This window comes from Eriocheir sinensis, chromosome 70, assembly GCF_024679095.1.
Source record: "Eriocheir sinensis breed Jianghai 21 chromosome 70, ASM2467909v1, whole genome shotgun sequence".
NCBI classification, from domain to species: domain Eukaryota; kingdom Metazoa; phylum Arthropoda; class Malacostraca; order Decapoda; family Varunidae; genus Eriocheir; species Eriocheir sinensis.
The window spans coordinates 6,450,109-6,463,094 of NC_066578.1; the positions used below are offsets into that span (position 1 = coordinate 6,450,109).

Genomic DNA, 12,986 nt, shown 5'->3' on the forward strand with positions numbered 1-12,986 from the left:
CTGCTATCGGGTTAAAAACACAATGGCTATATGCATGAAAGAAAGACATTTGTGTCACTAAGCTGGCACCACTGTAGGACATACCTAGTCATAATTTGACAAAGTATATATTAGTTAATGTGTTTCCATTTTTCACTTTAATTTCTACTCCAGAAACTAAAAGACCTCCAGGCTGAGGATATGATTTCTGTGGTTTATTGAAATAGTGTATCATGAATCCTTCCTAGCTTGCCTGAACTGATATTCACTGATATCTCATTCACTGTCTTCTTTTTTCAGGACAATCTGTGGCTTGACGCAGGGCAGCACAGGCGCCCACCTGGCCCGGGCAGTGCTGGAGGCCGTGTGCTTCCAGACGCGGGAAATTCTGGACGCCATGCAGAAGGATTCAGGGATTACTTTAAACAAACTTCAAGTGGACGGGGGAATGACGGGCAATAATATCCTTATGCAGCTGCAAGCAGACATTGCAGGAGTGCCAGTTGGTAGGTGTTTTTTATTTTATTCAAGTGCTACTCGTGTCAGTTCATCATGTTATCTGAAAGGTGACCGGGGGGCTTCGTGGTGCAGTGGTTAGCACACCTGGCTCACAAATGAGAGAGCCCGGGTTCGATTCCCGGGTGGAGTGGAAAAATTTGGGCGGCTTTTCCGATACCCTACGCCCCTGTCCACCCAGCAATGAATGGGTACCAGGTATTAATCGGGGGTTGTGTCCCGTCTCCTTGGATCTGTTTCCTTCTATAATTCCTTCCCCTCTTGTCTCTCTCCAGCATATAACCACAGATGTTGCGCCGACTAAACAAAACTTTCCAACTTTCCTTCTATAATTCCTTCCCCTTCTGTCTCTCTCCGGCATATGACCACAGATGTTGCGCCGACTAAACAAAACTTTCCAACTTTCCTTCTATAATTCCTTCCCCTTCTGTCTCTCTCCGGCATATGACCACAGATGTTGCGCTGACTAAACAAAACTTTCCAACTTTCCTTCTATAATTCCTTCCCCTTCTGTCTCTCTCCGGCATATGACCACAGATGTTGTGCCGACTCCTAAAAAAAAAAGAATCAAAAGAGGTCGCCGAAAGAGAGGTCAATTTCGGGAAGAGAGGTGTCCTGTCCAGAGAAGGGAGAGTTTATTAACCCTTAGACGGCAGCAGTATTTGAAGAGTAGCTCCCCACAAAATGAATCATCTATATACTCACTGCTGACCTTAGGACCGTAGCATAAACACAGTTATGCTGCATAAGATGTGTTTTAACTATCGTCTATGTATAGATTCTACCGCAATCTGGAAGCGTTGTTATATTTCTGCCATACGAAACTGACTGACTGAATTTTGGACCGTCTATATATAGTTCCTCTGCCGTCTAAGAGTTAATCCAGCCATTGCCTCCACTGTATTTGCATGTTAACTGTAGACAAAATTGAATTGCAGTTACAAATGACAATTACATTAGAATTGAATGTATCTGAATGAAATAAGAATGAAATATGAGAAGAAAAGGCTTGTGGGACTGCATTGATAAGTCAGTTACAAAGATTCTTCAGGCTCATAGAATTCTCCTGCCCCACAGCTCGGCCCAGCATGACCGAGACCACTTCCCTGGGGGCCGCCATGGCAGCGGGGGCGGCGGAGGGCATAGAGGTGTGGGACCTGACCAAGCTCACACCGCTGACCACAGATGATTTCACGCCTGCCATAATGCCTGAAGGTGTGTATATTTTTATTTTTCAATCTAGTCCACAAAAATTGGGGTAAAATAAGAGTATTTTTCCATGTTCACAGTACAGAAGAAGGGTCAGGCTACCACCAGGGCCATTAACCTGGTAGCAGCGACGGGCTAAATTCGTGGCTTTACCGTGTAGCAGCGACGGGCCAAATTCGTGGCTTTACCGTGTAGCAGCGACAGGCCAAATTTGTGGCTTTACCGTGTAGCAGCGACAGGCCAAATTTGTGCCATGATATAACCCCCCCAAAACAGATGATACATAATGTGATCACAAATGCTTTGATATATATTATGAAATGGTTTGTGTGAGTGATGATTTTTTCTCATTTTTCTCGCTTGGAGGGACCATTAAGAAACATGATCCCTGCTGCTACCAGGTTAAACTGCCAATGGAAATGCCCAAAATGCCTACGGAAACCTTGTTAACTATATGTGCTTAGGGGCTGGAAGGTTTACGAATACAACCCTTAATCTGGTGTCCACTGTTGCCCTTCAGAACGTGAGATGCGGTACGAGAAATGGTGCATGGCGGTCAAGCGGTGCATGGACTGGGAGCTCCCCCGAGATAAGCAACCAGGACCAGGTACCGACAATGAATAGTCTTTGCTTTCAGCCTCTGTACTGTGTTGCCTGAGAGTACTTTCCTCGTCACTGCATGAAGGAGAAAATCTGTAAAGCGTAGGCATAGAGCGGCTTTACTCTTGCCCATAGTTTTCCATGTGGTCGTTCAGTGTTTAGTTTGTCTCCTATGCATGAAGCTGTGAAGTGGTGATGATTCTAGAACTTTAAGGTTGACATTCATACAAAGAAATTTATGTGTTTTCACTTCTGCGAGATACTTTGAGTTGTGTCACGAAACAAGAGGCGAAAAGTGCTGGTATTTGTGTATTTTAATGTGGCAATAGCTGTGGCTTCAAGGAATAAGTGTTTGGTAATAGCTCTCTTGCTTAGATTGACATATACTCTTGCAATCTTAAATGAAAAAGCTAAGTTTTGATTGACTGAGACACTTGAGACAGGACTCAGAAGTGTGTGATGAAGATGTTGGCGGTGAAGTTCCTCTCACCTCACCCAGATATGATAGATAAATATTATATAAGTATTTTCTATCATGTATTAATATCTGTATATGTGTGAGGACACTGATAGCCAGCAGGTTTTGGAAGAAAATGAGGTGAACTTCTGCTTAGAATGTTAACCCGGTAGCAGCGACGGGCCAAATATGTGGCTTTAGCGTGTAGCAGTGATGGGCCAGATTTGTGGCTTTACCGTGTAGCAGTGACAGGCCAAATTTGTGGCTTTACCATGTAGCAGTGATGGGCCAAATTTGTGGCTTTACTGTGTAGCAGCGACGGGCCAAATATGTGGCTTTACCATGTAGCAGTGATTGGCCAAATTTGTGGCTTTACCATGTAGCAGTGATGGGCCAGATTTGTGGCTTTACCATGTAGCAGTGACGGGCCAAATTTGTGCCATGATTTAACCCCCAAAAAACAGATGATACATAAAACGATCACAAATGCTTTGATATATATTATGAAATGGTTTGTGTGAGTGATGATTTTTTCTCATTATTCTTGCTTAGAGGGACCATTAAGAAACATGACCCCCACTGCTACCGGGTTAAGTATTGCATCTGAACGAAGAAGAAATGGAAGGAGAGAAGTGTTATAGTGTGGGTGTTACCTTAACATAGCTTGGAGTTATTCAGATCATATAAGTTGCAAGGTCAGCCTTCACAGATATTTTTATTGTCATCTTCATACCAGGTTTGAATTATAGCGTCAGTGGTCGTGTGCTGTTGTACTTAAGTTGGACTCAATTCTTCACATGAAAACTGGAAGCTATGTAATAGGCAAACATCATTTTGGATAAGCGCAACATTTTTTAAAGCATACAACACTGCAGCGTCATGTGTTGATAACAAAACCCATGCTGTCATAGAATCTCAGTTTTTCAAGGCTAATTTGATGTCCCAGGAAGTACTCACATAACTGCCGATGTGAACTACAGTCGTCCCTCAAATAGTACGGTTTCCAATGGTTTGGTTTTGGTTTTATACGGATTGTCATAGAAGATTTTTTAGGATTTTTGAATTTCCCGACGAGCAGGAAATTTTAAAATCCTAAAAGATCAATCCGTATAAAACCAAAACCAAACCATTGGAAACCGTACTATTTGAGGGACGACTGTACTTGCTCTGAAACACATCCTATTGTTCCTTTGTTTGGGAAGCTTATTTGTAACTTGTTGTCCCATGATATGATTTTCTAAAATTTGTCAGAGCTTTCATCTACTTCTGAAGCTGGGTGGCATCAAGATATTGGATTTATTTGAGAAAGTGTCTAAGGGCCGCTTTCACAGTTACTTCGTTTGTTTTGATCGTTACCAATGGTGGCGATTGACGACGTGAAACTGGCCTATGGGGTAGTGGCGGCTGCAATGGAAGCGAGAGGTGTTGAGAGTGTGTAGCAAGGTGCGGGGCTAGGCTAACCTCACAGCCGCCACTCCCCCAGCGGCGATAACAGACACTGGTAACGATCAAAACTAACAAAACGACTGTGAAAGCCTCCCTTAGTAACTACTTTGCACTTTGGAAAATAGCGATGGGTTTTGTAAATGTTATGTTGCAGATGAAGGTCATGCGTTACAATGAAAGGGTGTGATACGTTTCAGTAACTGGTGCTTTCTCAAGAACTATCCTCCTAAATTAGATTAATGAGATAATATAGGACTCAAAATGAAAGTTAGCATTTCTTGTTATGTAGTTTGATTATTGTTTTAATCATGACAATTTATGAAATACTTTATTGCTAGTGTAACTTTTGTGCTGAGGAATATAATATACAGTGTAAACTATTTTTAAAGTGTTATCTTATTAATAGTTTATTTTCAGAGCTTTGCCAGATATATAGAAATGATACCTTATTAATGTTTGATAGTCTATACATATGTAGTCTATAATTAGTTTAGAAGTTCATGAATCACAGTTTATAACACAGTCTTCCATGTTGTGCATTCTGTTGCATGAGCCTTAACCCTTTCATTGCTAATCGCTCGCAGCAAGACTATCCCCCCCGGCGCACTCGGGCAGCCCAGTGGGGGGAGGGGGGGCTCTTTTAACTGCTGTATCTCAAAAACTATTCATCACAGCTAAAAACAAAAAAACACCATTGGAAAGAGGAGGCCAAGATCAATAAGATTCGGTTATGTGAGCCGCTCCTGCGAACGTACAGGCACGTTCAGCAAGTGACGCTAGTGCTCACTCTTTTAACCTCTGTATCTCAGTGTAGTATTGCCAACTGCAAAATTTACAACTATTTGGTCAAAAAATCAGTCAGGTGATAGGTGAAGCCTTGCAAAAATGCCGCTATATTGGACAACAACATCCACCAGTTACTCGTCCGTAGATTTTCCGCGCTAGGCTGATATGATTTTCCACCAAATTTAGTGGAAAACCCACTGAGTTGGCAATGCTGTGGGGTGAGAAATAGTGTTGGAACACTCATACGCGGGAAATTTGAGTGCGGCTGACGCTCGCAGGAAGCATGTAGCACCTGCGGCAAGTTACGCTAGTCCTCGCTGCAAGCATTTAGCATCAAAAGGGTTAAGCCTCCCCGTCCACACTGGGCATTAAGGCGTGCGGTGTGTTGTGTATGGTAAGAAAGGCAAGGAAAGGAGGAAGGGAAGGGTAATTTCAGTGTCAGAACATGGCGGAGGGGTCTTAAGAACATAAGAACATATACGCAGGAGTTCACAAGGAAGGGGCGGTAGGCTGTAGGCAGCCTTCCTCCTAAGTCCCATCTAATAAGTCTCCCCACCCCATCTATATAATTTGTTTATGAATTTTTTATTTTTTATTTACATGTGATTTGACTGCACCACTTGATTTCCCATAAAGCATCCACATTCCCACCACACCACACTAACCAATTTTGTGTTGCCCCTATGTGAATCTTGGGGGTTGGCAACTCTGTGACTGTTGCTCAAGGCGTCAAGTTGCACAGCACACCGCTCAGCTTGATGCCTTGCGTGGATGGGGCTTTATATGCCATTTGTACTTGACATTCCCGGAGGTTGTTGGCTGATGTAGGCAATAGCAGACTTTTCATGATCTATAACCTGATTTCATTATATTTAGGTGTGAATATTTTAACTGGACTGTCAGCACTTCTTACTACGAATGTTAACCATTTTATATACAGTAGAGAAGTGATTCCTCATGTGCCCACTGCATGAGGATAAGAGCAGCATATGTTGGGTGTTTTCACTGCTTCACTGCCAAGGACAATCAGTTATGTTTCACCTCTGGAAGCACCCTTCATTTGATACCGTTCATCATGACATATTACTACAAAAATTGAAACATTATGGCATCCGAGATATGTTACATGACTGGCTCAAGGATTATCTCTCTAATAGAACACACTCCACTATAATTTTAAATCACTTATCATCACCACAAAACATACAATATGGAGTTCCACAGGGTAGTGTACTAGGTCCTATTTTATTCTTGATTTTTTGACCCCTGACACCTCTGAAATTTTGTTAACATGACAGATTGTAGGGGAAATATGGATGGGTTTGAATCGATGCATAATGTCTGAGCCCTTAAAATACTATTAGGTGCAATGTTTGGGTTCTGGAGAATTACTGGGGGGCTTCATGGTGCAGTGGTTAGCACACTCGGCTCACAAACGAGAGAGCCTGGGTTCGATTCCCGGGCGGAGTGGAAAAATTTGGGCGGCTTTTCCAATACCCTACGCCCCTGTCCACCCAGCAGTGAATGGGTACCAGGTATTAATCGGGGGTTGTGTCCTGGGGTCTGTTCCCTTCTATAATTCCTTCCCCTTCTGTCTCTCTCCAGCCTATGACCACAGATGTTGCGCTGACTAAACGAAACTTTCCAACTTTTCTGGAGAATTACCTAAACTTCTTTTTGTCATTGTAGTGAGCTTTTTTACTTTTTTATTATGTTTTGGCAGGGCAAGACATGATGCAACCTTGATTTTTATGTGTATGTTTCATCTTCACAGGCTACTTAGCCGAAGATGAAGTATTATTATTTCTTAATGTTAACACTTTGCTTACATTTTCAAGGTTGTTGCAGTGCTAATAATTCAGCTGCTCTAATCCTAAGTAAAGTCTATTTTCTTAACCCGGCAGCAGCGACGGGCCAAATTTGTGGCTTTACCGTGTAGCAGCGACGGGCCAAATTTTTGCCATGATATAAACCCCAAAAAACAGATGATACATAATCTGATCACAAATGCTTTGATATATATTATGAAATGGTTTGTGTGAGGGGTGATTTTTTCTCATTTTTCTCGCTTGGATGGACCATTAAGAAACATGATCCCCGCTGCTACCGGGTTAAAGTTGTGGCATTATTATGAATTCTGGTGGGATGTTATACAGAAGCTGTTTATGCTTTTGTGTTCACATGGGAGCTCTGAAGATTATGTATAGATACCAGGGTACAAGATTATCTGGTCAAGGGTTTCTAAATGTTAGCATATCAATACACAGGCACCTCCGTGGTGTTGTGGCTAGGACGCCTAACTAGTAATCTGCAGGCCCGGCCCAGTCGGTGCCTAGCTCACCCAGCTGTTCATTCTCCCTTATGGGCTAGTAGATAAATGGTTACTTGGGAAGACTTTGAGAGGGCAAACGATGGTAACCTGGATAAGAGGAGGGTATCAGGACATCTCTCCTCCTGAATTTGACCTTGCTTTTGGACACCTCTTTTGTTTCTTTTTTAGGAGCAGCGAGTAGCGGGCTTTTTTTTTATTATTGTTTTCTTTTTTTTTGTGCCCTTGAGCTGCCTCTTTTGTTGTCCTGCCCTGTGTCTCGGGGTGTGAGTTCCCAGGCTCCAGGGCCAGTGAGGCAGGGATGGGCACTGAGGCCATGTGCAGCATAGGTTACTCCCCCAATTTTATCTTGATACACATATTTTCAGTAATCTTACATAGAAGATTACTGGTTCTTGATTTTTAAGATCATAGTTTCGTAAGGCTCTTTTTCTAAACTGTTTGGCAGCCCCCACAGTGCCCACATCATACAGTACAACAGTATTCTTGGGTGGCTTATTTTCTTAGGAAGTTGATTAGATATATTTCACTTTATAAGAAAAATTGATTGTGCAAAAGTTTACTGCTGTTGGCCCATTTGTGTTGACTGCTCTCTTGGCCACCTCTTTGGATTCTTTACAGGAGCAGCCAGTGACGGGCTTTTTTTTTATTGTTTCCTTTTTTTGTGTGTGCCCTTGTGTTGCCTCCTTTGCTGTAGAAAAAAGAAAAGAAAAAAAAAGCACTGTTGGTTCTGTCATGACATGAAGAGAAAATATCACCTCTGCTTCACCCGACATGAACGCTGAAAAAGGCAATGATAAGAACAGTGAGAGTAGAGGAAGACATGAGTACTGGGATGAGGCAGACAGCCGACGCTCAGTGTTGGCACCAACATATCAACTCTCATATCAATTGATCCTCAACTAGAAATGTACACTTTTGCATATCTCGCATTTGGCTGTGTTAATTTACGAGTGTTTGCGCCTAAAATGTGCAATATAAATATTTTTTATAACATAATTACTAATTGAACGGGTTGTCTTTAGGTGTTTCCTGCTTTAGTGGTCAGCCTGGGAGGGGTAAGAGTGATGAGGGTGGGCAGTGTGTTGGCCGTGGTCAGGTCTGTGCCAACATGAGGACAGATGATGAGGGGATTGCAATGAGATGAAACCATGAGGTGGAGGAGGGTGATGTGCAACTGAACACTTCATATTTAAGTAGGATGAAATTTTAATGTACTTTGTTAGAATTCAGTTATCTATATTGAAAGTCTGATTTATTGCTCCATTTGGCTGGGGCTTTGTGTTCCTGCCCACGGCTAGCTGTCAGTCCTGTCCGTGATCTGGGTTGGTTAAGTTGGGGTCTGCAACGCCCCGGAAAACCATCAACCCTACTGAAAGCAACATAAAAAGGAAAGGTCATGGTCAAGGCTCATGCCATGACACCCACTGTTGGGGGGCCTGACCATGTGGTTGGCTCCCTCATGCATCCACATGGCTTTCATGATGTTGCCTGTTGGTCAGCCCCAGCCTCTTGGTAGTGCAGGCAAGTGTTCTGCAGTGCCTCCATCTTGCTTGGCTTATGCTGTCCCTTGCAGCTCCATTTGATCCTCTTGAGAGAGTTATTCTAGACTCCAGGTTGATAAGTGGGGTTCAGGACAGCACGTGGGTAGTTTGAGGCCACTCGGCGATGACTGAAAATTGTCAGCTTGTAGCGGGGGGCAGGACTTGAGCCTGGGCCCTCCAGGACACTGTGCCCTGTGCTAATCACTCAGGTACTGCTAGACAGCTCACTCAAATTTCTCATGCCATCATGGCTGTGTCCATGGAGAGTTATTTTAATGATTTGCTTTCATAATAGAAAATCAGTTGTACTTGATGCCGGTCAGTGCTTCCAACAGTTTTATAAATATTCAAAGAAACTGGAAGGCAAAGGTGAGTGTTTGGGCGTGTTCAGCACCACCCTCAGCAAGACCTTGCCACAGGACTTGGCGGTTAGGATTTTATACATGAACCTTGAGACAATCCAAAGTTTTGGGCTTATTTTTTTAGGTTCAAGGGTTGTTAAATATGTGAGCAAATACAGTCTTTCTCTTTCTCTTTTCTTCTCTTTCTTGCTCTCTCTCCTTATCTGTTGATGTTAATATCTGTCTGCATCATTGGTGTCTGTCGTGCGTGCAAGCTCTGGCCTGTCCTGCACATCTTGGTGGCTCTTTTAGGCTGTATGTTGATGTATTTTTTGCATATCAAAAACATGGAGTTTTAATTACTTTTCTGTATGTAAAAAATTACTTTTTTTTTAATAAATATTCTTCCTAACTTCTACTTTTATGCCCCAGTTATATATTTAAGAAAATATCTTTGTATATTGTTAAGTTTTATGATTTGCTGTCAAATTGCAGTACTTCTGTTCACTTACATTTGTGGATAATGATATGGTGATGTACTGTTAGTTGTTTATTGATTTTATGGCAATGCTCTGCTGCCTTGTTATGCAAAGTGCTGTTTTTTAGAGGCTGGCATGCAGTAGTAGTTGATGTAAGTGTGTTGCCGTGCTCTCCATCCACCCAGTATTGCGGTACTAGGCTGTTGACAATTAACACATGTATGAGATATATTTTGCCATGTTATACTGACAAAGTCAATTCAACTTTTTATCTTCTCATGGACATGAAAATATAATGTGTGTATAATTTAAATGGCAGCATCTTACTGTCTCACACATGGGATGTAACCACTGGTTTCTTTACTTCCAGATCAGGAGTATCGTTTACTGTCGTCCGTGCCGCCGGGCCTGTTCCTTCTCTCGTCTTGCTTTATATTAATGGTTGCAAGTCACCTTCACAGGTCCTGACACCAGCATGCAAGAGGCACCAAGTTGTTGTTCACTCGTGTTCATGTGTCATGATTTCTCAGGACTTGCTGTGTGTTTAAAATTATTCCAACAATCAGAAATTTATGTCCATCTCTGTACATTTAAGGACAATAAGTAGAAAAGGATGAACAAGGAAATATGGGGCAGTAACTGACTATACAAGTGTTTGTGGGATACTTTTTTCACTGGACCATGTTCAAGAAACAAGTAATGAATTCTGATCAATTTTACCCCGTGACATGATGTACATACATAATTTATACATGTGTATAGCAAAACATTGAACGTGAACACATTCAGACACGGAAAGATGCACTTACTGTTTATACATTTCAATCATAAATTTCAATGTTCTTGATTGAACAAACACGGCCCGGCAGCTCAGTGGATAGAACGTCTGCCTCACAACCAGAAGGACTGGGGTTCGATTCCCCGGCCGGGTGAAGATAAGTTGGGTTTATCTTTCATGTGTAGCCCCTGTTCACCCAGCAGTGAGTAGGTACGCGACGTCAGGCAAGGAGTTGTGACCTCGTTGTCGCGGTGTGTTGTGTGTGAGTGGTCTCAGTCCTACCCAAAGATCGGTACTATGAGCTCTGTGCTCTTCCGTAGGGGAACGGTTGGCTGTCTCGAGAGAGACTCGCAGCAGACCAAGAGGTGAATTACACACACTCACACTCACACACATACACACATACACAGTCTCTCAGCTCCTCTTACTGACTGCTTTTCAGGACTCTCGCAGTGTGTGTCAGGCAGATGCTGAACAATTTTACGGACAGTTACGACATTTTATGGAGTGTGTTCATATTGCAGATGACATGCAAAAGAACTATCAATGAACTATCAACAAATCACGGACCATTTTCATGATATACTTGACGTTCATGTGACACTGAAGCTTAGCAGCACTATAACAACATATCTTATGAGTAGTTTGAGGAGAGCAACAATGATCTCAGTTAGCTTTTTATGTCAGGCAGCAAATAGTTATCCTGACCAAACATGAAGACCTGAGCCCCCATCATTGTTACCATGTAAAGTACTATTAGTATTTATTCATTCCTATACATATTTATTATTCCATGTAATTTTGTTAAACTGTACAGATTTTTTTTTACATAAAAGTCAATTCAAAACAAGAACATAATATAATTGGTCCTTCCACATCAGTGTGTTGCCCCAGTGCCAGAAGGAGACATACACCCCCCCCCCCCTTTTTTTTATTTTTACGTCGCAGCCTATTGTGCTGGTAGGCTTCTTTCTGGTGGGGCCTGATGGTCGGCCCAGCCCGTTCTGGCACAGGTGAGTGTTTATAGTGGCGCCATCTTGTGTTGGGTCATGCTGTCCCCCGGAACTCATCTTTGAGCCTCTCTTTGGAGAGGTTATCTAGAGCCCAGGTTGAAGGGTGGTCTTCAGGCCAGCATGTGGGTAGTCTTAGGCCACTTGGCGGTACCAGTGACATGACCCACGCAGAAAGTAAACATTCCATCCAATAAAAACTGAACGGAAGGATAAAGCAAAAGTCTCAAGCTGATAAAAACTCAATGAGAGGAGGGGAAGGCCTGCACTCTCTGAATACCCTTCTTGTTATCGTCATCATTATTACCATTTCTTTTATCTTTATCATTATTATCGCCTTCCTTGCTCTTCGTCCATGTTTCCGGGACCGTGGCGGAATCGTGTAGTATAAAGTAATTTTAAATGCTTCTGATAAAGCCTGATTTAATGTCGGCAAATCAGTGAAAATTACTGCACATGTATAGAAGTAAATCGTCATAATCACACACTATTACGAAGGCAAAACCCTGACTTAATGATGAATTAATGAAAATTACTGCCCGTATATAGGGGTGAAACTTTCTTCTACACCCTCACCACCAGACCAAGCCACCTGTGCAGCTGTGGACGAAAGGTCATTACAAACCAACTATCTCTCTCTCTCTTCTCTTTTCACTTATTTCTTCTTTTCTTTTCTTTATTCTCCTTTTCATTTTTGTTCCTTTCTTTTTTCTTTCATTTAAAATTGAAATGCTACAGTATTTCAGGACCTATTCTTCACTGGATCACTGCATTTCTTACTAACAGGACTCAGCGTGTTCTTCTTGACGGATCTTCATCTGACACTGTCCCTGCTTCTTCAGGTGTCCCACAAGGCACCGTTCTAGGTCCCCTTCTTTTCCTCCTGTACATTAACGATCTTCCACTGTCAACGCCTAACTCTTCCACTACACTATTTGCCGACGCTAGTTACCTGTTTAGAGCAGTAAAGACTACTGACGACTGCAGACTACTACAAAACGACTTGGACGCCCTCGAGCGGTGGGAGTGCACCTGGCAGATGCACTTTCCGACCAGACAAATGCAAACTATTTAGTAGGGGTGGGCAGGTACCGGTACCAGTACCGGTACTAACGGTACCAGCTAAACGGTACGGTACCGGTACCAGATTGCTTGGTACCGGTACCAGTTGCTCGGATTTATTTATTGGATTTATTGATAATTCTTCATGTCCGATTTTTTTTTAGGATGCTAATAAATATTGTTATTGTTATTAGACTATGATCGAGTACATCCATAATAACTATACATGCTATTTTTTTATCGAAAAAATAAATATTCACTTCATTCAGAGAGAGAGAGAGAGAGAGAGAGAGAGAGAGAGAGAGAGAGAGAGAGAGAGAGATCACTACTCAGTGAGTGGATATCTCGTTGGTATGGGTACTCGACTACTCGATCATAGTCTAATAACAATAAAAATATTTATTAGCAACCTAGAAAAGAAAAAGAATCGAACATGAAGAATTATCCAGT

At 42.3% G+C, this 12,986-nt stretch overlaps 1 protein-coding gene across 7 annotated transcripts in view; it reads left to right on the top strand.

The window, feature by feature from the left end:
* LOC126988797 (glycerol kinase-like) overlaps window positions 1–11,324 on the top strand; it is a 29,910-nt gene extending 18,586 nt beyond the window's left edge. For 5 of the 7 annotated variants that reach the window (XM_050847213.1, XM_050847211.1, XM_050847210.1 and 2 more), the window contains exons 10-13: window positions 280–485; window positions 1,573–1,710; window positions 2,225–2,311; window positions 10,057–11,324. In XM_050847213.1, the coding sequence (XP_050703170.1) occupies window positions 280–485; window positions 1,573–1,710; window positions 2,225–2,311; window positions 10,057–10,154 (529 nt within the window). In that variant the 3' untranslated portion in view covers window positions 10,155–11,324. Of the gene's footprint in view, window positions 1–279; window positions 486–1,572; window positions 1,711–2,224; window positions 2,692–3,313; window positions 5,466–10,056 lie in introns of those variants that run through there. The other 2 variants (XM_050847214.1, XM_050847215.1) reach the window with 2 other exon arrangements.
* Window positions 11,325–12,986: the final 1,662 nt, after the last annotated feature.